This window comes from Antechinus flavipes, chromosome 2 (genome assembly GCF_016432865.1).
Source record: "Antechinus flavipes isolate AdamAnt ecotype Samford, QLD, Australia chromosome 2, AdamAnt_v2, whole genome shotgun sequence".
Taxonomy (NCBI): Eukaryota; Metazoa; Chordata; class Mammalia; order Dasyuromorphia; family Dasyuridae; genus Antechinus; species Antechinus flavipes.
This window is the reverse complement of record NC_067399.1, coordinates 103,988,764-104,015,738: the sequence shown is the minus strand read 5'-3', so window position 1 is coordinate 104,015,738 and position 26,975 is coordinate 103,988,764. Positions and strand designations below refer to the sequence as shown.

The window sequence follows — 26,975 nt, the reverse complement described above, 5'->3', positions numbered from 1 at the left end:
TTATGCTTCTTTGTAGTCTGCATTTTTTGTCACTTCTTCCAGTAGTACTCTATTACGTTCATATATCACAACTATTTTTTCCTGTAAGGCATTTGGGATTAATCACACAGTAAGTGTTAATTTTCTGAGGCCATATTTGAATTCAGGTCCTGCTGACTTCAGTCTGGTACTCTATCCACTATTCCATCTAACTGCCCCTTGTATTACAACTTTAGACATCGCCCAATATATGGATATATACTTTTTTTTTTAGTTCTTTGCTATTTCAGAAAGTACTGCTATAAATATTTTTAGTATATGTAGCACCTTTCTATTATCTTTGACTTGGTCATAGGCCTACCAATCTCGAGTTCAAGAGATGTAGACATTTTAGTCGCTTTTTTAATATAATTCTCAGCTCTCCATTTCTATTGCTTTTCTGAGATTGAAAAGGAAAAATAAAAGATTCAGAAATCCCCCTCTTCCTTTACTGTTACTGAAAGAAAGTTTAAAACTTTTCCTCGCTAACTAGAAGAAAAGGACTAGCAACCAAGAAAATGAACAGTGGGAATAATCAGAAATAAATAGAGTGATTCATATTAATTCTAAGTAGACTACTTTCATTAAAATTTGTATATCTCATGATTTACATAATTTCCCTTTTCCTTGATGTAACATTTTATTTTGTGGGGAGGTTTATTTGGAGTTTTGTTTAAAGGGGGGAAAAAGTCATTTTAAAAAATTGGTAGTAGAGAAGGACCATTTGATAAAAGCCTACCTGAAATAAGATTAGGCTTCTCTATTACTATTCAAAATATATCCAAAATTGTAAAACCTTATGAATTGGCAGTTCAAATTAAGTCTCTTTTAAGAAATTTTTACTAACATTTATCTTATGCATATCTTCTTTAATTTCCTCTTTGATTTCATTTGATAGGAAATCTTCAATTGGATTTTAATTCAAATGTGAAAACCCCATAGTTTATCCTCACTTTGCTAATCATTTAAAAATTGGAACTATTTTGATTTTGCTTAAGGAAAGGAATAAGAAAAGAGGCTATAGTATCTGGAATTAAAGATAAAAGTTTTATATTAAATTTGTGTTAGGTTATAACTCAAGAATTGTATACTAATGTTGATGTTTTTGTTAACTTGAAAACTAAATTACAATAGTAATGGATTTAATGGAACTTGGCTCCCTGTTATTTTTATTTTAATAGTAATGTTGGAAGCTGCCGCGGAGAATGTATTACAACAGGACTTTTGTCATGCCATCAAAGTTGGGGTGAAGCATACCCAACAGATAATCCATGGTATACAGAAATTGATGAGAGAGAGTGGTTGTGTTAAAAGGACTCCTCAAAAGCTCTTTTCTGCACCACCAGAGATAGTGAAGTTTGTCAATAAGTAAGTATAGCCATTTGTACCATATGAATTGTGAAATTAGTCCCAGGTTTATCTCCTTAGAAAAAAAACTTTCTGTAGAAACTCTGGTTATGTTTCTGCACTCTCACTCCTTAACCAGGAGTTGTAATATTTGTTGTTGTTGTCCACTTTTTTCAGTGGTATCCGACTTCTTTGTTGACCCCCTTTGGCATTTCTTGGCAAAGATCCTGGAGTAATTTGCTGTTACCTTGTCTATCTCATTTTACAGATGAGGAAATTGAGGCAAACAGAATTAAATAACTTTCCAAGGATCACAGAATTGGAAAATATGTGGAGGTAGATTTGAGCTCAGGTCTTCCTGACCCTAGGTCCAGCATTCAGTCCAGCACACCAATGAGCTATTCTTTGTCCTATAGTCATAAATACCTGTTCTCAGTCTTAACAATAAAAAATTTTTAAGGGCAAACATATTTTGTTTGCAGAAAGTCCTACACTTGATGGACCTCCCCCACTGCTCTTTATTCCTCCCTATACCAATAAGCATAAAGCAAGTGTGCTATTATTAGTACTCAGTGGGATTCAGATTTCTGTTCCTCACTAGCCTGGTTCAATAAGTAGAATAGGTTCCCCAAATGCTTTTTGAACTTTCAAAAGGAATATGAAAAGGATAATATACAGCTTCTTGTTCATTCAGAGCATTATGATTTATTAACTGCCTTTAATTAGCATGGAAATGTAAATCTGTTGTATGTTGAATATAATAGGTACTTAATAAATCTGAATTAAATTTAACTGAAATAAAAAAATTTTATCTTAGTAATACTTTTTAATGCATATAAATATAAAAAAAGAGATCTATCATAGAGGTTGATTCTCCAACTTGATTAATACAATACATTACTATTCAGTTTTTTGTATCCAGATACAGAGTATAACTAAACAAACACTTGACTAAGAACTAGACTGTAACAGCTCACTAAATTCATTTGCCTTATTTTACCTGACATCTTTCATTTATGAATAGCTTGAAGAGACCATTCTACTAAGACAATGAATATAAAGCACTTCACAAAACTTTAAAATGCCAAGTTAGTGGCAGCTGTCATTATCCAGAGCCTGCTCATATTAACTTAAATGCCATGTTCTTATTCTCTTTTTAAAAGATATTAATTTCTTCAAATTTATCAATTTTATATTTATTTCTTCTTTCCTTGCATTCCAAATATAATGACAATTTATATTTGTCACTTTTGAGAAAATGACTTTTTAAAATATTTATATAAATATATGTATATACATATATGTGAATTTTTTACACACACACATATATATAAACAAATGATGATTACACATGATACATCTTATGGTTTTTATCCTTAAAATAGACATGCCATGGAAAGGATCTATGCTGTTTTTACAGATTTTAATCATGACAAAGTAAGTATTCTTAAAATACCTCTTAAGAATACGATATGTATATACCATACTATATACTATATGAGTTCTGAGGAATCCTACATCACATTTTATTTAATAGTGTTTGAGAATTTTGTGAGAATTTTGTGTGTGTGAGTGTGGGTATCTTTGTCTGTCTGTGAATGTGTGCCTGCACGTGTGCACGTTTGTCCTCCATGCCCCAATCTCTCTTGCTTTCTTTAAGTTAGTCAGTAACTTAAACATTTCTTAAGCAAGCACCACTATGTGCTTTTTTAAAATACTCTGCTAAGTTCCTACCAAAATCCCATACATTACTGGAAGCCTTTTCCAGCCCCTCTTAATCTCAGTGCTTTCCATCTGTTAATTATCTTCTAAATATCCTTTATATGCCTTGCTTTGTATATTTGTTTGCATGTTGTATCTCACATTAGATTATAAGTTTCTTGAAGTCAAGAACTGTCTTTTCCCCTTTTTGTATCCCTAGTGCTGGCATATACTAGCCACTTAATAAATGTTTCTTGATTGACTAAAATATCTTAAAATTCTCTTTTTTCTTGATGTTCCTACATTTGTTAATATCTGAATATGTGCAAAAGCATTTGAATGTCACAAGGAAATTTTGTTTTTCTTTGTCAGCTGCTAATCCCTGAAAAAAAAAAAGATTCCCATTATAGAATCTCAGAATTCTGTATTTGCTTTGTAGTTTGGTCATAGTTACATAGCAACATAAAAATATTTCTGTTATACCACTAGTAATTATAGTTCATATTTATAACTACAATTTCTTTTAGGTTTCCAGAGATGATGCTATTAACAAGATAAGATTAGATGTTGAGGAACTAGTTAAAGGTACTGTGCTATTTTTATTAATGGTTTTGATTTATTTTGGTAACAATGAAATTTATAATTATTTGACTATTGTCAATCTTTATTTGCACAAAAGTCTAATCCCTAAGTACATACTTCTACATTTCACTGTTTGAAAATCCCATGTTTATTTAGAATTATTTTCTTGAGCACTTTCCTTTGTCCCACATATTCATTCAGTCTTTTTTAATAACAACTTCATAATAATGCCTGCATCATCTCCATTTGTCACACATAATTCAGGCCTTCTTTATCTTTCATGGCAGTAAACTTCTAATTTGTTCTTCCTTTATATCTTGCTTCCCACTATGAATTCCAAGTGAATCCATCCAAGGCTTATCTTTAACAATATTACATCACTTCTAAAAAATCATCAGTGACTGACTTCCCATTGTTTCTCAGATAAAGCCTAATCTCTAGGCTTGGCTTTCAAGGCCTCCATGAACCTATCTTTTTCAGCCTACCTTCAAACTATTTTCGTTTGTTGGCAAGTTCCAGCCAAACTAAATTTGTCAGCATGCTGCTTATAATCTATCCTTTCTTGTTTCAGAATACTGAGATACTTCCCCTTAATCTCTTAACAATGTTCAGATTTGTATCATAGTTATTTGTGTAAATACCTTTTCACTCCTACAAAATTGTAAACACACCAAGAATGAGAATTGCTTCTCATTTGCCTTTGTAACTCATCTGTACCTATTTATATAAGATACTTAACAAATATGGAATGAAATACAAATTTGACGGAACATTTACTTCCTGGGATCTAAATTTTGTATGTAATGTAAAAAATCTTTTGTACCTCTTGAACATAAATTAAACATTAAAGCATTATTATAAATAATAATATTATAAATATTAAATTTCTTCCAAATAGAAAAATATGCTATGGTTTGATTTATTTGCCTTTTTCAAAAACAGTGTAGTTATTAGAATAATTTCTATCATGTCACTATCAGAATTGAGACTATCAACTATTATTGCTATTGAAAAATTTTTAGGGGCAGAGAGAGAGGGGAAGACAGGTTGGCATAATGAGTAGAGCATCAGCCCCAGAGTCAGAAGAACCTGAGTTCAAATGAAGCCTCCAACACTTACTAACTTTGTGGTTCTGAACAAATCACTTAACCCTGAATACTATAAGAAAAATAAAAATTAAATTAAATTTAAAAATATATACACACACACATATATTGTATTTAACATATACTTTAATATAGTTAACATGTATTGGATTACCTGCCATCTAGAGGAGGGAATGGGGGGAAGGAGGGGAAAAGTTGTAACAGAAGGTTTTTCAAGGGTCAGTATTGAAAAACTACCCATGCATATGCTGGGTAAATAAAAAACTATAATAAACATATAGAATATAAATGTAATAAAAAGAAGAAAAGGAAAAATAAGACCTATTTACTTAATAAGTAAAATTTACCTTATTTAAGAAATCGTTTATAAAGGTTTTACCATTTATACAAAACCATATACATGTGTGTAAGACAACTTTTGTCTTATGCCTGTGAGACAGAAGAACATTTTAAAATATCTTTTTTATTATACTTGATTTTACTTATGACATCTATTATTCTATGACGTCTTTACTCAAATTCAAGGCAAAAGCTGAAAATCTCAGAAGATACAACACTGAAAATGACTTATTAGAATATTATAAATAAATAATTAATATTTGAAGTTTTTGTGTGATTATTTTTGAGACTTTATTATACTAGGACTAATGAGCATTTCTGGGATAGTATATAAAACCATGAAGTCTTTTTTTTTTTAATTATTTTCACTTGATAAGGATTTAAGAATATGCTGTGAACTCATTGACTCCCTAATTTGCAAGATAAAGTTATTGAGACAAAGAAGTAAGGATGAATTACTTTTGAGGTGACCTTTTCATAATAGGGCTAAATGGAATTTGTTGATAAGTAGCACAGCATAAGCAACTCTAAAACATAATTTTTTAACTTAAAAGAGTTCAAATTTCCAGGAACTTATACATAGGGCAAGCAGGACCTAAAACAGGTCCTGTTTTATGATTCACAGGAATCATATGATTCACAGTTATATTCACAGTATGGGAAGTGTTACGAGCAAAGCTACAGAGAGAATTGTACAGTAATGCATGGTATGAACTGCCTGTTCTCATGGACAATACAATAGAAGGGAAATAATGTTAAATAAAACTGAAAAGAGAGATTGGGCATGGAATTTTATGTTCAGAACATACTCTCTGAGTTAGGAAAATAAAATCCAATTGTGATAGATGATCTACTACAGAAATCCAACTTTCTGAATAGAGCTTTTCTTTTGATTTGTTTTTCATCGATAGAAAAATTTCCAGAGGCTGATCCATATGAAATAATAGAATCCTTCAATGTTGTTTCAAAAGAAGTTTTTAGAAATATTATCCTGAATGAATATAGAAGGTAAATATGTTCTTTCCCTGAAAATAAAATATATTTATTTATACTATCTCTATAACTGAAATTTTTATTACTTTAAAATAGAGACTTGTCTAAAGTGAGTAATTTTTTTTCTCTAAGCGAATATTTATTTTGTACTTGTAGAATAATGGTCTATTGAGTAGCACTCTACTGAGAGCTTGCACCTCGTGTCCAGCACACCAGAATTCAAATTCAGCCTCAAGATACTTAAACCAGCTATGTTACCCTAAGTTTAACATATTAACCTCTCATCTGTAAGAAATAATAATATCACTTAATTCCCAAGGTTTTTGTAAGGCTAATATGAAATAATATTTGTAAAATGCTTTGTAAACCTTAGAGTACTATATAAGTAATAAGTATTATTATTATTTTATTATATACCTGCGGAAGGAGAGCATGATAGGCGGGAGGAGAGGGGGAGAATGACATCTTCTTTGAGTGTGATTTTTTTCTACTTTCATATGTTTTATGCTTCATTTTGTTTATTATAATAGGTGTGATGGAAGAGATTTGACATCACTCAGGGATATCAGTTGTGAAGTGGACATGTTTAGAACCCTTCATGGATCAGCCCTCTTTCAGAGGGGCCAGACCCAGGTAATATTTGCAAGTCACTATAGTTATTTTCTGATATATGGTTACTTTATTCAAGCCAAAATACATCATAGCAGATACTTTCTTAGTATTTTGTCTGTCCATTGATACTTAACTCCATAAATAGCATGAGTTGAGTCTGGGGAACCCTGAACTGAGAGTTAGAAAATTTTATCCTTTCTATTTAGTAGCCATGTGACTTAGACAAGTTATTTTTTTTCCTCTGGGTTACCTGTAAAATGAGGGAGTTAAATTAGATAATCTCTGAGAACCCTAATTCCATCTCTAATATCCTACGGTTGTGGTGCTGATGGGTTTTGTTTTTTTGGTTTTTTTTGATAGGAGGGCATCAATTTCTATGACTTTGTTGAGATAGGGTATTTTCTGTGAGGAAACTTTCTACCAGTGCATTTCCCCACCTGCTGTGCAACTTCTGGTTTTAAAGGATGGCTTGATTATTTAGGTTAATAATTAGCAGAGTTCAGGAATAATATTTTACATATATTTTATATGTCAATAATCAAATCAGCATGCACATTGCTATTTGGTATCTTCAATACAAAGTTAGAATATGTCAAAAATCCCTTCACCTCTCACTAGTGAGAAATGTATCAGAAATTATGGGTTAAGAATAAGGAATGAGGGAGGAATATAAACTGCTTGCATTTTTGTTTTTCTTCCCGGGTTATTTATACCTCCTGAATCCAATTCTCCCTGTGCAACAAGAGAACTGTTCGGTTCTGCACACATATATTGTATCTAGGATATACTGTAATCTATTTAACATGTATAGGACTGCTTGCCATCTAGGGAAGGGGGTGGAGGGAAGGAGGGGGAAAATCGGAACAGAAGTGAATACAAGGGATAATGTTGTAAAAAATTACCCTGGCATGGGTTCTGTCAATAAAAAGTTATTTAAAAAAAAAGAAAGAAAGAAAAAGAAGAAGAAATGACAAAAAAAAAAAAAAAAACTTTTTTTTTTTAAGAAAAGTATAGGTGAAGACAAAATGAACATTGAACATCACATGAGAAAGTTTCCTTCTCCAGGAGTTCTGTATATATTAATGTAATCACAGGTCCAGTTTCTGTACCTACCCTTTTGTCACTTGAAAGTAAGCAATTGAATAATAAATGTTTTTGGACTCATCAATCAGAGAATTATGTAGATTTAGAACCAGAAGTGATCTAAGAGATCGTTGAGTCTGTTTCATCATTTAATGGATGAAGAAACAGACCCAGAGCAGTTAAGTGATTTTTGCATTCATCGGTAGGGTTGCATTCATTTTTGTCTGCTTCCCTTCCTGTCGCCTTATAAATAGAATAGGACTTTAACTAACATAGAAAGAGCTCAACTAATATTAGTTGAATGTATTCAGGATTTCATTATTAAGTATATAAATGATAATGGTAGACTTTATAGAGTTACACATAGGCTGTGTCTTCTAATTGCTTACTGTGCTTCTCATATGTTTTTTATTCTGTTTACTTAGTACATCAATAACAAAGTCATGTCTTTTTTTAGGTACTTTGTACAGTAACATTTGATTCTTTAGAATCCAGTGTTAAGTCTGATCCTATCACAACAGCTATTAGGTAAGTTGGAGAACAAGGGAGGCATTGCTTTGTGTTGTTCCTGAATAACAATGAAGTATCTCAGCAGAGAGGTACCTCATCATTCATTGGAGCCCTTGATATAAAAAACACTATTTTAAAATCAGTTTCTATATTTAATGTCTCTGTTTGATAGCGATCACAATCGCTCATCTTTCATTTTCTCCCCAGATCTCACTTTTCTAATGCCTTTTCCTCCTTTTCATCAGACCATCATACCTGCTCTAGCTCCCCTTTCCTTCAGTTAGTCCTAATAAACACTGTGCTACCTTCTACCTCTGATCCCTTGATCACTTGTCCTGCTACCTCTTAGTCCCGGTCACATGCCAGCCCTGGTATTCATCTCTTCCATTCCTTGAATGATGTTGAATGGAACTGCAGAAAGTCATTGTAACTCTTCAAACTAGATCACCATAAATTTGTTATTTAAATTAACCTGGGACCTCAATATAGAAAAGTGATCCTTTTAATCCTTTCTAATTGTCTTTTCTCTCCCATTCTTCATAATACTTGTTACAAAGTTTTCATTTCTCTTCAAGCCTCACACTCTTCCCATCACCTTCTGCTGACATTCTTGCCTCTTACTTTACCAAGAAAATTTAATCTATTTGTTTCAGGTTCCTTTTATTGGTCTTAATGTCATAATCTCTATGTAGCATCCTCCAGTTCTTCCTTTAGTGTTTGTAACTCTTCCTCACCAAGACTAAACCCTCCTGACATGTCCTTTGATCCCATTTTCTCAAGAAGACTGCACCTCGATTATCCCATTTCTCTAATTTTTATTGTCTCCCTAGCTACTAATTCCCTTCCCTGCTATCTTCAAACTTGCTCAGGTCTCCCCAGCTCTTAATAGATTCCCACTAGACGCCACTATCTCTACTAGCTATCATCCTATATCATTTCTACTTTTCCCAGCCAAATTCCTTGAAAATCTTCAACCTTCTAGCTATTTTTTTCATTCCTTTTGCTCATTCATAATCCATGTCATGTTTAATCAGTCAATTAGAAAAAAGATTTAAGTGCCTATTATGTGCCAGGCAGTGTGCTAAGAGAAAGGCAAAGTAGAGTCCATGCCCTTGATGATCTCACAGTCTAATGGGAAAGGAGTCACACAAACAACCATGTACAACTAAAATATATACAGTACAAATTGGAGATAATCTACAGAGGGAAGGCAGCAGCATGAAGGGGAATTGGGGAAAGCTTCTTATAGACGGTGGGATTTTGGCTGAGATTTAAAGGAAGCTAGGACCCAAAGATGACATGATTAGTGAAGGAGTAGGATGATGGGGGTAGGGAAGAGCAATGCAATCTGTTGAAGAAGATAATAATAGAATTAGAACACTTGTAAATGTAAAAGGGTTTGCCATGAAAGGAACACTTTTATGTGATTCAAAGATAAAGGAGGAGATAATGGGAGGCAGTTTGATGTTTGAGCCAGCTAAAAGACATATCGCATAGAGCATTGAACCCAGAGATGGGAAGAGTTCAGATCTTCAGACACATAACTAGTTGTGTGAACCTAGGCAAATCACTTAGTCTGTTTGCCCCAGTTTCCCCATTTTTAAAATAAGAATAGTAATAACACTACCTCACAGGGGTTATGAGGATCAGATAAGATAATATTTGTGAAGTTGTTTAACACAGTGCCTGGCATATAGTAGGATCTGCATACATGCTTATTCTCTTCCCTTCCCACACTCTGAAGAAGAAGAGAAGCAGAGAAGAAGAAAAAAGAATAAAGAAGAAAAAAAAGTGGGTTGAAAAACCCACTGTGGTGAGTGGTAGTGTGTAGGGAACCTATTAGAAAGGAGTTAAAAAGATTTCCTGGCCCAGTGAGGGCCCTGTTTCGATTATAAAACAAAAATTTGTAGTTTACCCAGTCAGCACAATCCTGTGCTTCTCTTCAAAGAGTTCCATTCAGTAAACTCAGCTAGGAGCAAAAACCACAGATAGTTACAATAATCCAAGTTTGGGTTTTGACAAACCATGTCAAAAGTTCATGGTTGATGGCACAATCAAGCATATGACCATCTATATGGGTGACCAGCTAAAATGGGTGAAGAAGTAGGGGATGGATAATGAGTACATTGAGGAATTGCAAAATGGGGTATTTGATGAAGTGTCATATGTATGATCAAGTCACGTAGTATGAGGGCAGGAGTTGGGGAAAGAGGAAAGACTGAGCCTTTGAAAAAGGGTTTGTAAATAACAGCTACAAGAATCTTCAGAAGGTGATAAATACTGAAAGATTCTCAAGGGAGAAGACATTACAGACTGATAGTGGTAGAAGAGAGTCTTGAAGTAGCCCTGGGAAACAAGGGGCAAGTAGGAACTAGTGAGGCTCAGGTAGGAATAGAAGTGTGACCAGTGCTGGAAAGGGTAGCCAAGGAATCTGTATGATCAGAAAGGAGCCAGGTCTCCATGAGAGTCCAAAGATCTAGGAAGGGAGAAGAAAAAAGATTTAAAATAAAAATAAGTTTCTTAAGTGTGGGACAAGTTTTCCAGAGAATACAATGGAAAGGATGGGTAGATGTAGAGTGGGACATTAGTAGGTAGTTTTGAGGAAGATGGATATAACATAACAAAAGAAATGTATCACATTTCATCACTTTAAGACTATTTTTTTTAATTTTCAGTGGAATAAAAAAGAAAAATTTCATGCTTCATTATGAGGTAAGATAATTCTTTAATACTAAAATCATTACATATGTCAGAAATATAAACAGAAAGATTGCAAAATAACCTAAAACTGCCTATTTTGCTTCAGAAACAAAATTTGGAAATCTAAATAACAGATACATTCTTCCTCAAACATTGCTTTAGGTGGGAAGATCAGTTCCTACATTGAAGAATTGGGACATCTGAATATTAAAATATCTGGATTAATAAAACATTTTCACCTTTACTATAAGCTCATCCTATGAGACACTTAAATACTAGATTATTATTTAGTAGACTAGTAACAAAAAAACCTTAGATACTCAGTACTTGCGAATTGCATCATGGTTTTTATTTCATACTGTTTCATTCAAAGCTTTCATTATTAAAGTGAAAAGTATATGGGCATTAAATTATGTCATATAGGTATATCTCAGTTTTATGAGTTTGTTTTCTTTTTTTTTAAGTTTCCTCCTTATGCAACTAATGAAACTGGCAAAGTCACTGGTGTGAATAGAAGAGAACTTGGACATGGTAAGAAAAGTATATTATTATGTTATTCCAAAAATATCTTAAGAATGCTTTATTCTTAATGTTTTATGTTCTATATTTTAGGTGCACTTGCTGAAAAATCTTTATATCCTATTATTCCCAAGGATTTTCCTTTCACTATAAGAGTGACATCTGAAGTTCTGGAGTCAAATGGTATTCTGATCTTCCTTTTATTTTTATCTCTTAGAATCTACCTTTTCAAATCTCCTATTCTGTTCTGAATCCAATTCTCCTTGTGCAATAAGAGAACTGTTCGGTTCTGCAAACATATATTATATCTAGGATATACTGCAACATATCTAACATATATAGGACTGCTTGCCATCTAGGGGAGGGGGTGGAGGGAGGGAGGAGAAAAATCGGAACAGAAGCGAGTGCAAGGGATAATGTTGTAAAAAAATTACCCTGGCATGGATTCTGTCAATATAAAGTTATTATAAAATAAAATAAAATATATTTTTTAAAAAATCTCCTATTCTGCCTAGTAGAGTAATGTTTCTATTCCACTGGTAAGGTAAATGAGTTTATTGTAATTCTTCTCTGCTGGCTAAGTAATTGCCTAGAGAAATAGAAAAACTGCCCTTTAAAGTGTTCCTATTGTAATCAATCAGCATGAATTTTTTCCATATTTAAGTTATGTGATATGGTAGATGAGCCAGAATTAGCAGGAGTTTTTACTGCTTTGGAGATAATAAAGCCTCAAAAATGTTTCTAATTTCTAAGTAGACCCTGGGCATAGGTAAAGGCTTCATACTTTCCTGATGATTCTGAAATAGTTTTAATTCTTGTTATACTTAAAAGCTAGAAAAATCAACTTTGGCAGGAGGGTAAGGGATGTATTTGATTTGTTTCAAAATTTCAAAAAATCTTTGAGAAATCTTGTGACAAATTTTTAAATTAAAATGAACATTCTGTTTTTATAAATCTTAAGCTTAAATTTTTCTTTATGTAGGTTCTTCTTCTATGGCGTCTGCATGTGGTGGAAGCTTAGCATTAATGGATGCAGGTAAAAAAATTGTGATTCTAATATAGTGTCTGGAATTCTGTAGTCACTTAAAGGGCATGAAAAAATAATAGAAGGTTTTTTTTTTTTTAAATTGGACTATAATGTCCTCAGTTTTGAATAATTTTGCAGTAAATCATCCAATCATATTTAAATGTGTGCCTGTTATTTTTAATGCACATGAATAGTTAACTCCAAATTCAGGAAAGAGAGAGCAAGAGAGAAAATGTGCATTTTGTCTTTTCTAGAATATAAGCAGGGGTCCTCAAACTTTTTAAATAGTGGGCCTGTTCACTGTCCCTCAGACTGTTGGAGGGCTGGACGATAGTAAAAACAAAAACTTTGTTTTGTGGGCCTTTAAATAAACTTCATAGTCCTGGGTAAGGGGGATAATTGTCCTTAGCTGCTGCATCTGGCCTGCAGGCCTTAGTTTAAGGACCCCTGATGTAAGCTTTTTGAGAATAAGGACTAGGGTTTTTTTGTATTTGCATCAATATTTCCTAGCACAGTGCATAGTCGGGACTTAATAAATATTTATTGATAACTTTAACATATTTTTCTCTGTACTTGTGATTTCATCATTGTAGATAATTTCTGGTAAGGAAACTTTCTCTGCAAATAGACTATTCCTCTGTAACATTATAGTATTTGAATGATTGAGGTGGAATTTAATTCGGATCTTTCCTGACTCATTTTCTTATTGTGTATTTTTGTATCTATACTTAGAAATATATACACATTTGTATATGTATATATACACATATACAGGGATATAATATATATGTATTTCTCTCTGTCTCTCTGTCACTGTATGTGTGTGTTTCTATCTTTCTCTGCCTTTTGATATGTGTGTATATGTATTTCTTAGATTTATGTGTGTTTCCATGAATTTGAATAAACTATAACTGAAATAGATTGAACAACAAAAAAGCCTACTCACATTAACAATAATATCCGTATGTGAAAGAAGAATAAAAATCATTGTAATCATATATATTTTCCTAGATAGTGTATAATATAAGCATATATCACTATTTATTTCCCTTATTTTCCTGGGCAGTTTAAAAACAGGAATTCTTAACCTTCTTGTTCCATGAATCCTTTTGATCAGTTATTAAAGCCTTTGATCCTCTCAGAATTCTGTTTTTAAACTTAAAATAAAATAAATGACATTTTAAAGGAAACTTATTTCTATTAAAGTTATCATAATAGGAGAGGAAATTTCACGTTCTCCAAGTTAAGAATCCCTGGTTTAAAAAAGTTCATTAATATTATGAAGGGGAAAAAACAAAGAGGTGTAATGGCCTTGTAATCAGAAAGGCATGTGTGCCTCTAGTAACTACCAAGCTAGGTCCTTAACCTCTCAAGTGCAAACTCCTAATCCTTGAATTGCTTATCTGCATTAGTAGAAGAAGCTTCCTTGATGAAATCACAGATCCACCCAGTCCCATTCTAATCCCACATGTGTACTAACTATTCCTCTGAAACCTTGTTTCCTCTAATTCTGTGTTTTCATGTAATCACTGTGTTTATAGATACACATACATATTCATGAATTCCCTTTTTAATTATAGGAGTTCCAATTTCATCTCCTATTGCTGGTGTGGCAATAGGACTGATTGTCAAAAACAATTCTGAAAAAGAATGTGAAATTGAAGATTATCGTTTGTTGACAGATATCCTGGCAAGTATATAAAGCTTTTTAAAATATTTGGTATTATTGATGAAATTCTTTACAATATCCAGAATGTATTTAGGAAAGTACAGAAGTACTTTTTAGTAGACTTACTAAAGTTTTAAATTTTATATTAAAATTTTATAGCATATAAGTGAAATGAGCAGAACCAGGAGATCATTATATACCTCAACAACGATACTGTATGAGAATATATTCTGATGGAAGTGGATCTCTTCGATAAAGAGATTTAATTCAGTTTCAATTGATCAAGAATGGACAGCTACACCCAAAGAAAGAACACTGGGAAATGAATATAAACTGCTTGCATTTTTGTTTTTCTTCCCGGGTTATTTATACCTTCTGAATGCAGTTCTTCCTGTGCAACAAGAGAACTGTTCGGTTCTGCACACATATATTGTGTCTAGGATATACTGTAACCTATTTAACATGTAAAGGACTTCTTGCCATCTGGGGGAAGGGGTGGAGGAAGGGAGGGGACAAACTGGAACAGAAGTGAGTGCAAGGGATAATGTTGTAAAAAATTACCCTGGCATGGGTTCTGTCAATAAAAAGTTATTTAAAAAATAAATAAATAAAAATAGAAGAAAGATAATAATAATAAAATTTTATAGCATAAATTACAAATTCGAGAGGAAAATGTGATTTTTAGAGTAAAAGTATGTTTTGGGTTTTGTTTTTGTTTTTTTTCCGTGTTTTGTTTTGTTTTGCTGAGGCAATTGGGATTAAGTGACTTACCCCAGGCCACACAACTAGAAAATGTTAAGTGTCTAAGATCAGATTTGAACACAAGTCCTCCCTGCTTCAGGGATGGTGCTTTATCCACTGTACCACCTAGCTGCCCCTAAATGGTTTTTATATAAAAATCTATGTTTCACAGCAATGCTTAAGGCATTGGACACAATAGCTAATAAGGGAAAGGGAAAGGAGCCATATTCTCAGAGGATACAGTTGAAACTGTTCTTTGAAACTTATGTGAATACATTATGATTTTGTATCAAAATGTAACTTTTTAAAAAATTTTTAAGGGAATTGAAGATTATCATGGTGACATGGATTTCAAAATGGCTGGAACAAATAAGGGAATCACTGCATTACAGGTAATTTTTTAAAATTAATTTTGTAGACATTGTAGAACAGTAATAGATGTCATTTGATTCAATATGTATATAAATTTTCTGGCTTCTTTATGTCAGGCTGATATCAAATTACCAGGAATACCAATAAAAATTATAATGGAGGCAATTCAACAAGCTACAGGTAATGTGGTATACATAACTCTTTTTATATAACTGTTCTTCAGTTTTGATTTAACTAATAGAGAATTTATTATGGTTTAATAAGTAAATTCTTAGAGGAATTCTTACTCACATTTATTTAATTTTCATTTTAAATAATCTTTGAGTTAGAAACAATTCTTGCCTTATGTAAATTCACACTATACAAATTCAATTTTACCTAAAGAATTCTGAAAGTTATTCACATTCAGAAAAAAAAAAAACTGTTAATTTTACTATATAGTTTGGTGCTCTCTCTTTATGCTCTGCAACCCCCTAATCCCACTCCTCCCTCTCCCCCTCCCCCACCAAAAATAAATAAATGAATAAATAAAGCTTCTGGATTAAAACAGAACAGGCCCACAAAGACCACTGCCATTGCCAAAATTCGCACTTGGCTTGAGCCCTCCAGTCCTGAGAGAGAAGATTTTTGTCCTCTTCCCCAAGTCTGGCTTGGAACCACATGTTGCCCATCTCCATGTGGCTGGCCCTGCCTCCCCCCACATGTCTTTGAGGTGTGTTAGCCCCCTCCCTCTGCAGGATATGGTCTCCTGGCCTCCCTCCATCCTCACATCCACAGACAAATTCACATTACATTTGCTTTCTGTAGAGTTCTGAGGGAACAGTCCACTTAGGGAGAGTGAGAGCTATCTGTATGTCATTTTTTCCCAGTAGTTTTTTCTAATGTTCAGCATAGCTTTCTGGAGGACCTCGGGATCAGTCCGAGAACTTGGTCCTAATGTGGAATTGATGAAGGCAGGAGAGCCAACATGAGACTGGTCAAAGATGGATCTCATTTCCAAGCTTTCTCAACCCTTATACACTTCAGTACAATTACATCATTACAGCATATTGAATATGTGTGAACTAGAGAACCATGATCTCATCAATTCTACTGAGTTAACACTTTGTTTCAAGTATACTTCTCCAGAGTTCCAGCCCTCCACAGTCTTTTAGTTATGAGAATGAAATTTATTTGTCAGATACTAACCAAAGCATAGATATCCTTCATAAAACTGGCAGTCAATACAACCTGTCCAAAGCCCACTGCAACACTTTTCAGCAGACTGGAGTCAGAAAGATTTGATACTCACACCTGTGTTTCCCTAGACAAGCCTTATTGGTAAAATAGGAATAATAACTGGACCCATTTCCTAGGGTTATTGAAAGAATCAGACAAAATAATGTTGTGCCAACTTTAAATTGCAATATGAGCAGTAGTGTTATTAGGGTTAGAAATAAGCTAAGGGAATACTTCATTTCCTGTGATGATTCCGTCAGATAATAGTTCATGAATTCACAATCATAAAGCAATTACTCTGAGCAGAGACTGTTCTGGTTTTGGGGAAAACAAAGACAAAAACAGCAGCCTGTACTCAGAGAGCTTCTGTTCCAGGGGGAGAGTCACAGAACAGATGCTGATAAGTGAATACAAAATAACTTGACGGTAGATAGAGTGGAGGTTTGCAGAACACATTGTCTTATTTGACCTTGAACCTTGAGAAGTGGTGAAGCAAAAAGAGAACTGGATCAGGAGCAAAGGGGACCCTTAATTTCATCTCTGCTTCTTAACTATCTTAGACCAAAGCCTCTTAAACTGGGTCATGACCCCATATAGAGTCAGTCATGTAACAAAATGTGGGGATTGTGAAAAATTTGCCAGAAACAGTAAAAGTTGCTGAAAACAGCGACCAAAAATTTAAAATCCAAGGTGTTACTGGCAGGGCTTCCCTGTATTGCATGGAGCAACTTCACTATAATTTTGGCTCTGAACACACAACATACTTTGCACTCTGCATATATGAACACTGCCAGAAACACCTTGGCTCATGTTTGAGACAGGATTCTCAGGCAAAAATGGGTTGTGAGTGGGAAAAGTTTAAGAAGAGTTGCTTTAGGTAAGCCCCCTCATCTATAAACTGAGGAGGTGTTTTAGGCTGTGCATGATTGGTAGAGTGATTGATTGATAGATACGATGGAGGTCTATAAACCCTCCAAGAAGGGAAGGCCTGAAAAAGTTAGGAGTAAGAGAGGAAAAAAAAATACAAATGAAAAAGCTTTATAGGCATGTAGAGTGGGGGGTGGGGAAAAAATGACCTGGACCACTTCAGCTAGAGCAAAAAATGCATCTTGGAGTGATGGAGGATATTAAAAAATTAAGAGATAGTGGAGCCAGGATGAAATTCAGTAGCTGTCTTATGGTTCTAACACCAAGGGTGGAGAAGAGTATCATTCCTATCTTCTATGCCATTGTGAAATCTGTAGAAAAATAACCACAGCAGGAATCCCAGACCAAAAGGAAGCCTGTTCTTTTGCCCAGAACGAGCAGGGCTTTCCAGCTGGCTGACAGTGATTGAGTCCAACACCAGTTTACTGAAACTCCAAATGGAGCAAGCCCACAAACCTGTAGCTCCAATCCCAAGCCACATTAGGACTTTGCAGAGCTCAGATCAGAAAGCCAGCAATCATACTTTGCTCTGAATCAGACCACTTTAGAAACACTGAAAACTTGCAGATCTCTAATCTGATCTCTAATAACACAGTACTCAATATTTTTTTTGATCTTTAGAGAAATTTGATTTGCTTGACTATAAATTTAACGAGCTTTTTGTTTGTTTTTTTCTTTCTCAGTATGAAAAAGAGGGAAAGAATATGCTTTTTTTTGCTAGTTGAAAAAAAATTAGTTTTTAAAAAGTTTTAATTTAAGAAATAGAGAATGAAGACTAAACTTGTCATTTTATTGATTATTAAGAACTCCCATGTAAGGAAACACTCACCTACCAATGTGCATAAGCATCTTTTCTACAACTTAGAGAGTTGCTTGATAGACCCATGAGAGGTTAAGTGACTTGGTGTCACACAGCCAGTTTGTATCAGAAATAGCAGGTTTAATGTGTATGGTATCATGTTACCTAAAGAAAATGGAAGAGACCAAATTGTAGGAGACCTGAGTAATTTGCACTTTATGATATACATAACAAAGTATCAGTGAGAAGTAGCATCCATTTTTGCAATAATAGCGTTTTATTTTTCCTCTTTAGTGGCAAAGAGAGAAATTTTACAGATTATGAACAAAACAATTTCAAAACCTCGAGAAAGTAGAAAGGAAAATGGACCAGTTGTAGGTAATATACAAAAATTATATTGATTTCATCTTTTTTTACTAATGATATTATCATGTTAAATATTGTGAATAATTTTTGAAAGTGAAAATATTTTATACTTTATTTTAGGTAATGTGAAATTGGGAGGTATCCCTGAATGTTAAGAAAAATTTATACATGAATATATATTGAGTTCTTTGGCATAATTTAGTGGATGAGAACTATTTTCACCAATGTATATTAGTACTTTTCCAGTTCTATAACTTAAAATAGGCCATAAGAAGTAATTTCAGGAAAATATCACTGGCCTCTATCTTAAACAATGAATAAAACATTTTTCTGATTTTATGTTTAGATTTTTGGTACCTATCTTTGCAATGAATTGAAATATAATCCAAATTACCTAGATATCCTTTAGTTTTTTGTGTTTTTGGAATATTTGTATTTTGTATTTTCTCTGCATTTTAGAAACAGTTCAGGTGCCTTTATCAAAAAGAGCAAAGTTTGTTGGACCAGGTGGATATAACTTAAAAAAACTACAGGCTGAAACAGGTGAGAGATACTTGTTTTATGTTTCAAATGCTAAGGAATAGGGGCAGCTAGGTGGTGCAGTGAATAGAACATCAGCCCCCGACATCAGGAGGACCTGAGTTCAAATTTGGTCTCAAGACACTCAGACACTTCCTACCTGTGTGACCTTGGGCAAGTCACTTAACCCCAAATGCCTTAGCGGAAAAAAAAATGTTATGGAATATAATTTCATTCTTTAAATCTTTGTTCTGTTTTAAAGAATAGAGAAGTAGCATGTGAAATAGTTTTCTAGGCTGTATGTTTTGCATTGCAATAGTGAAGTATCCCAAAGTAATAGATGCTGGATCATTCATAACAGACTTCAGGACTGGTTCCAAAGATGTCATTTTAGCAGACAATCCTTCGGATGTTTTACATTTTTGTTGTAGGAGGAGAGGGGATGTTAACAAATAAAATAATTATCCTACCGTCATAGAGTTTTTAAAACTAGTTCATTTAAATAAGAGTCCATTTGAGAACAGTATACATGTAAATAATACACTTAAAACTTTGATCTATAAAATTATTTATATTTAATATATCATAATTTACTATCTGATATTCTTTTAACCTATATATGAGTATGGAAAGAATTTGTGGAAAAGAGCTACTAAAATAGAGGGCTTTTAAGACTAAATCTGATCATGTCCCTTCTCCAAACTGTTTGCCACTTTGTGGATAAAAGGAAGAGAGAAAGAGAAGAGAAGAAAAGAAAAGTAGTTCTTTAATCATTCCATAGAAGAATGAAATTAAAAGCTTAAAAATAATAAGCTTTTAACAAGTGCTTATTGATTGACTATTATTAATATCAATTATAGTTTACTACCCACCTGCTTTCCTTTCTCTCACATAATATACTTTACACTACAGCCCCAACTATACCTAACTTTTTTTGGATTTTTGCTACTTTCTGTTTAGTAGACTGACACTTACTGGCATAAACAATTAAATAATAATATTTAATAATAATAATAAACTCAATGTTATATTGAAATCTTAAACTTTTTATTTTTTTATGAAAGGAGTAACTATTAGTCAGGTGGATGAAGAAACATTTTCAATATTTGCTCCAACACCTAATGCTATGAATGAAGCAAGAGAATTCATTAATGAAATCTGCAAAGACGATGTAAGACTATATCTTTTTTTATTTATTTTATATGTTTTATATTTGTTTACTTTGTGAATCTGATATTTATTTTATTCTTGCAGCAAGAGCATCAGTTAGAATTTGGAGCAGTTTATACTGCCACAATAACTGAAATTAGGTAAGTCATTATAGTAATATTATGCAAAATGGTTGTTTTAAAATTTTAAATGTTTTAAAATTAATTATAGTCCATGTTATTATACATATACTACATATATGTGTATATTTGTACATGGATTGCGTATCTATATGTGCAAATGCAACAGAAGATCATAGATGGGGCAATGGGGTTAATATGTCTAAATCTTTCCTTTAATGTACTTACAAGCTGTGACTGGACAAGTCAATTAATCTGTCCATTCATCAAGCAATTCCCAGGACTTATCTGTGAAAGAACAGTTTGAGATCTACCTTTGAGGTGAAAATTACACATGCTGACAAAATCATAGACCTTTTGTATATTTTTTAGCATACATTGTTTATTTGTTCTTCTTTGCTTCCATATATATTATAGATTTGATGAAATTAACAGAGAAAGTGTTAGGAACCTTCAATTCTTGGTTATGAAGGCAGCTGTCATGTAGTAGAAAGAATTAGAATATTCTTAGAAAGACTAGAATGTACTAGAAAAATGGCGTAGAGAATCTAGAAACCTTGAATTATATTTTTGGCTCTGTTTCATAGTAGTGTGTCATCAAACAAGGCTGCTTACTCTGTTTCTAAGCCAGTTTACTCATTTGTAAAATAGGGAGTTAAATGATTTGATTTCTAAGTCTTTTTCATATGTAAAACTCTAGATTTAAAAAAAAAAAAAAAAAAGAATTACAATAAATAACATACCTTCCGGTTTCAATACTATACTTAATACCATCATTGGTAGTCAAGTCAACAAGTATTTATGACTATGTGCCAAGTACTGTGTCAAGCACTGAGGATACAAAGAAAGAGGGAAAAAATTCTCTACTCTTAATAAGTCCACAGCCTATGCAAACAACTATATACAGACAAGCTATAGACAAGTTAAATTGGAGATAATTACAGAAGAAGGCAATAACATTAAGGATGACAGGGAAAGCTTTTTTGTCTTTGGTAGGACTTAGCTAGGACTTGAGAAAAGGCAAGATGGAGTAAAATCGACTGAAAAATCCTGAGTCTGAAAACAGTGTTATATGCAACAAGGAGGCAATTGTTCTTGGAGGAAAGTATAAGAACACTAAAAGGTTAGGATGGGGACCAGTTATGAAGGATTTTAAATGCCAAACAGGATTTGTATTTTATATTGGAGGTAATATGGAAAAACCATTAAATTTTTTGAGTTTGTGGTGAGTGAGGAGAGTAAGAATTGGTTGACATGATCAGGTCTGTACTTTAGGAAGATTTGTTTGACAGCTGAGTAGAGGATAGACTGAAGTAGGGAGGGACTTAATGGTCAGGGAGACCAACCAGCCAGATTGCTGCACCTTCAGACATGAGGTGGTAAAGGCCTGCACCAAGGTGGTGACAATATCAATGGAAAGAAGGTAGTATGTGGAAGTCATGTTATGAAGGCAGAATCAAATGATTAGATATTAGGGATGAGAGAGAGTCAAGGGTGGCACCTGGTTTGGGGGCTTGAATGACTTCGGAAACCCTGGACAATAATTTCATAGAAGTCAAGAAGAGGGAAGAAGAAGAAGAAGTAGAAAAGATAACCTGTGCACTTTATATATGTTGAGTTTGAGATGTCTTTGAGATGCTTAATTCAAGATGTCCGAGATCAATACCATGTTTAACATATTTTGAATTGTTTGCTGTCTACAGGAAAGGAAAGAGAAAAATTTGGAACATAAGATTTTGCAAGGGTGAATGTTGAAAATTATCTGTATTATGTATTTGAAAATAAAAGGCTATTAAAAAAAAAAAGAAATTTGAGATCAGTAAAGAAGTTAGGATTAGACAAGTAGATCTGCAAATTATATGCATAAAGATAATAGTTGAATCCATGGGAGCAGATGAGAAGAGAAATAGAAGGAGAAGGGAAAGGAGAAGGGTATAGGACAGCCTTGGGGAATGTTCACAGTTAACCTGCATAACCTATATGAAGAACCACCCAAAAGGACAGTTAAGTCAAACAAGAGAAGGCAGTCTCAGAAAGAGTAAAATGGCAAGGCAAAGACGGTGATGGACAGTGTCAGAGGCTGTAGAAAGGTCAACATGAATAAGGACTAAGAAAAGGCCATTACATTTGTCAGGAGATCATTATTAACTTTGGAAAGATCTATTTTAATTGATTGATAGTTATCTTACCCATCAAAACTTGGGACTCATTCTGCTATCTTCCAGCTTTAATAGGTAAATCTTCTCAACTTGCTATGGCCCAAGCCTCAATGCCATCCAAGCCACCTCCTTGCCATATGCTACTTTCTATCCAAAACTTAAACTTTACCCCTTCCCCCAACTTTCTAGCACTATTTTATGTATTGTCTTTGCCCATCAGAATGATTAATTGTTGTAAAAGGGCAGTTCCAATACTGAAAAACTTGTTATTTAGAAGACACCAAAAGACTTTGATTTCTTATTTCTTCAGCTATATATTCAATTTGGTTATCATTCATATCCAAAACCAAGGGACAGTGAAATCTTCAACCATTATTAGTATATCTAGAACATTTAAATTTAATACTTGATTTATTGTCAATAGCTCCTTTTGTCATAGTGGAATTTACTTTCCTATCTCTTTTTGTGTGTAAATGTTTAGATAGAATAACTCAGAGAGTTTACAAGTACTAATTACTAAATACTTATATAAAGAACACTTTTTTAAAAGAGTTGGAAAAGTGAGAACATATAAGTAAGACTTAATATTTTATTTACTTAAAGATATTTTAAATAAGAGTGATAGATCTTTTTAATGATGCTTCATTCTACAAATGAAGAATTGAGATTGTTTTTACCATTTTTTTTAAAGTGAGATGATGAATGGGGGAAAGAAGTGGGATTTTTTCCAAATATGATGTTCCATAATCCTATACGTCAGATAATTTTCTTATATTCAGTTGTTTTTGTAGAAAAAAAACTTATTATTGTAAAAATACATGGGGAAAAATATATATTTCTGAAAGTCTTCATTAATTCTATGTGATTTTACTAGGGGTTCTGTTCCTTCTTTCCTTTGCTTCACAAAAGAATAATGGCAAGTTCCAAAGTTCTTTTTAAAACTTTCACATAAAAATTAAATTTCTGAAAACATACTCCCAAGATATTTACAAAATATGCTCTGAAAAGTTTGGGTTGTTTTTTTTTAAGATTAGTATTATTCCTTATTGTTCTTTAAGAAATGACCAATAGGATGATTTCAGAAAGACCTGGAGAGACTTACATGAACTGAGTGAAATGTAACTGAGTGAAATGAGCAGGACCAGGAGATCATTATATACTTCAACAACAATACTATATGATGATCAATTCTGATGGGCGCGGCCCTCTTCAACAATGAGATGAACCTAATCAGTTCCAATACAGCAGCAATGAATTGAACCAACTACACCCAGCGAAAGAACTCTGGGAGATGACTATGAACCACTACATAGAATTCCTAATCCCTCTATTTTTGTCCGCCTGCATTTTTGATTCCCTTCACAGGCTAATTGTACAATATTTCAAAGTCCAATTCTTTTTGTGCAGCAAAATAACTGTTTGGACATGTATACATATATTGTATTTAATTTATACTTCAACATATTTAACATACCAACCTGCCATCTGGGGGAAGGGGTGGGGAGAAAGAGGGGAAAAGTTGGAACAAAAGGTTTTGCAATTGTCAATGCTGAAAAATTACCCATGCATATATCTTGTAAATAAAAAACTATAATAAAAAAAAAGAAAAGAAAAGAAAAATAATAAAATAGAAAATAATGCCTGAAAAAAAAAAGATTAGTATTATTCCTTGGAAAGCCCCAATTTCATTTTCATTTAACAGACAAAAGCAATATTCTAATTAGTTTGGTTTTTTTTTTGTGTGTGTTTTGCAGAGACACAGGAGTAATGGTAAAACTTTATCCAAATATGACTGCAGTACTCCTTCATAATACCCAACTTGATCAAAGAAAGGTAAAAAAAAGGACGGGATGGAGAGCAACTAGAAATTGGAGCTTTTTATTTTAATCATTACTAGGTTATTAAGAATCATTCATATACTTTGTCTGAATAGCCCTAGACATAAAATATGGTAGATGTGCTGCTAATAAACAATGTGCTTATATTCCCAGCACTTATAATTTATGCATATCCATGTTAATAATTATGATCCCAAGTATCTTTTTAGGAAAAATAGATATCAAACTCAGAGAGTATAGCAGGTACCAGAATGCCTAATTGCAACCCTATTTTTATTTTCACAATATTTCCATGTATACCTCAGTACAACTTTGAATTGAAAATTTAAAACACCAAGACTTCTTTTTCAGGTTAAACATCCAAGTGCCTTGGGATTAGAAGTTGGTCAAGAAATTCAGGTATGTATTATTGGCATTCTAATCCTGAAGTTACAATTTGTATGTATAATATCTCTTACTTTCAGGAAAGTAAAACTAAAAAGAAAAAATATATACTTAAATGCTTGTTAAGGATATTATACATATATAATGTTCCTGCAGATTTTTCTTTATATAACTATTATGTTATATAATAACATAACATTATATTGTGTATTCTCTTTGTGTTTATGTGAACAACCTGTATTTAAATCAGATAAATTCATTTCAGCAAACATTTATTAATGACTTATTATGTGCAAGGTACACAGAGATATACAGTCTCTTCCTCCAAGAAATTTATTATCTAGTGAGAGAAAAAAAACATTAACACTTTAAAAGTAAAACAACATGAGAAATAACAGAAAAAAAATGGCATAAGGCAGTATATAATTAATTGCACAATAAGTCTTAAGCATTTTGGGAAAAAAGATTACACTTTTAGGCTTGAATGACCTAGAAAAGTTTTATGAAGCAGAATTGAGCCAACCTTCACAAATATCTAAAAGTTAACAAGGGGAGTGGTGTGAGCAAAAGTTTGGAAGAACTTTTAAAATACAAAACATATTCATGGGAATATAATTCAATTCTGTAGTGTTTTTTCATAATGCTTTAAGACACATTCTTGCCACACAGTTTACCTAGCAACACTCAAAGAAATATGGGATCTGTAAGTATATTTCTGTTATTCCTTCCTTGAGAATAAAGGAAATATAATAAAAGGAAAGCAAAACCAGGCCAGATCTAGCCAAAGGCTAGATAAAAACCATCTCTATTTCTGATGTTGAACTTTTTTGACAGGAACAACTAAGAACTTTCTTTTCTAGATCTTTAGTAGAGAAGATAAGAATAAGGGAAAGTTTTAATCTAGAAATAAAAGATAATGAAAATTAGATTATTCATTTATAGAACACCTAAGTTCCTATGTCTAGAAAGCCATATTTAGGTAAGACTGCTTAAATTTAACTTTCTTGATTTGAAGAAAAGATTTTTAACTCAAGAATAAATCTCTCTCATCCACATCAGGTGAAATACTTTGGACGTGACCCTGCTGATGGGAGAATGAGGCTTTCAAGAAAAGTGCTTCAGGCTCCAGCTACAAATGTTATCAAATCTTTAAGTGAAAGAAGCAGTATTGTAATGGGTGACTCTGTTCCACAATCATCCAGTTCTTCTTCCCAATGATAATGTGAAAAAAAAATGGAGATGTTATTTATATACTAATCAAGATTTCAAAAATTCCACAATGTCTTCTATTGTTTAGATTTACATATAACAAATATATTCCTCATAATTTGTATTAAAACTAGTTTGACTTTCCCAGTTAATATTTCATTTGAGCAGCAGCCGATTATTTTTACCATTTTTTTTTTTTATTTACAGTTATCTTTGAAAATGGAAGAGTATGGAGCATCTAGGTGGCACAGTGGATAAAGCAACAGCCTTAAGTCGGAGAATTAAAATGTAGCTTCTGACACTTGACACTTCCAAGTGGTGTGAGCCTAGGATAGTCACTTAACCCCAATTGCTTCGCCAAAAAGAAAATAGAAGAGTGACACTTTTATATTAAGAAAGTCCTGCCACAAAGAGAAACAGTATAGTGTTAGTAGAGTCAGAGAACCTCAGCTCAAATCCCCTTTCTGACACAATATTTGTGTAACCTTGGGCATGAGACTTTACTTCCTTGGTAAGTTTCCTCATCTATAAAATGAAGGAGGTTGGACTAGATGGCCTCGGAAGTCCCATCTCAAGATCTATAATCCTTGAAACACTTTTACACAGAAGTGTTATGATGAAAAATTATAAAAATAGAAATTTCCATTTACAGTTCTAATGGGTCTATCAAAAGACAAATCTTATTTTATTTTCATAATCAATATCAGTCTCCCTACTTTTTATTTGGAGATTACCACAGAGCCAAATCAGTGCATGTCTGCATAGGCCAATTGCTGGTTCCAAATGAATATAAAAAATTGTAGCCAAACTTTATGAAAAGAGAATCACCTTAACCTTTACTTCATCTCAGTTTTTTTCTTAATAGTATAATATTCCCTTCCATGTCATGGGAGTTAGTGATGCAGTGCCATTATCATCTAGAAAATCAGTATAAAATTTTTTGGCTTT

At 33.0% G+C, this 26,975-nt stretch overlaps 1 protein-coding gene across 2 annotated transcripts in view; it reads left to right on the top strand.

The window, feature by feature from the left end:
• Nucleotides 1-26,157, top strand: part of PNPT1 (polyribonucleotide nucleotidyltransferase 1) — a 39,618-nt gene extending 13,461 nt beyond the window's left edge. For both annotated transcript variants that reach the window (XM_051975309.1, XM_051975310.1), the window contains 20 exons: nucleotides 1,200-1,386; nucleotides 2,751-2,802; nucleotides 3,594-3,651; nucleotides 6,005-6,101; nucleotides 6,617-6,719; nucleotides 8,239-8,309; nucleotides 10,967-11,003; nucleotides 11,456-11,522; nucleotides 11,604-11,693; nucleotides 12,493-12,546; nucleotides 14,118-14,227; nucleotides 15,268-15,339; nucleotides 15,436-15,499; nucleotides 18,558-18,641; nucleotides 19,089-19,172; nucleotides 20,213-20,319; nucleotides 20,403-20,458; nucleotides 24,351-24,429; nucleotides 24,786-24,833; nucleotides 25,878-26,157. In XM_051975309.1, the coding sequence (XP_051831269.1) occupies nucleotides 1,200-1,386; nucleotides 2,751-2,802; nucleotides 3,594-3,651; nucleotides 6,005-6,101; nucleotides 6,617-6,719; nucleotides 8,239-8,309; nucleotides 10,967-11,003; nucleotides 11,456-11,522; nucleotides 11,604-11,693; nucleotides 12,493-12,546; nucleotides 14,118-14,227; nucleotides 15,268-15,339; nucleotides 15,436-15,499; nucleotides 18,558-18,641; nucleotides 19,089-19,172; nucleotides 20,213-20,319; nucleotides 20,403-20,458; nucleotides 24,351-24,429; nucleotides 24,786-24,833; nucleotides 25,878-26,036 (1,679 nt within the window). In that variant the 3' untranslated portion in view covers nucleotides 26,037-26,157. The remainder of the gene's footprint in view (nucleotides 1-1,199; nucleotides 1,387-2,750; nucleotides 2,803-3,593; nucleotides 3,652-6,004; nucleotides 6,102-6,616; nucleotides 6,720-8,238; nucleotides 8,310-10,966; nucleotides 11,004-11,455; nucleotides 11,523-11,603; nucleotides 11,694-12,492; nucleotides 12,547-14,117; nucleotides 14,228-15,267; nucleotides 15,340-15,435; nucleotides 15,500-18,557; nucleotides 18,642-19,088; nucleotides 19,173-20,212; nucleotides 20,320-20,402; nucleotides 20,459-24,350; nucleotides 24,430-24,785; nucleotides 24,834-25,877) is intronic.
• The last annotated feature ends 818 nt before the right edge of the window (nucleotides 26,158-26,975 follow it).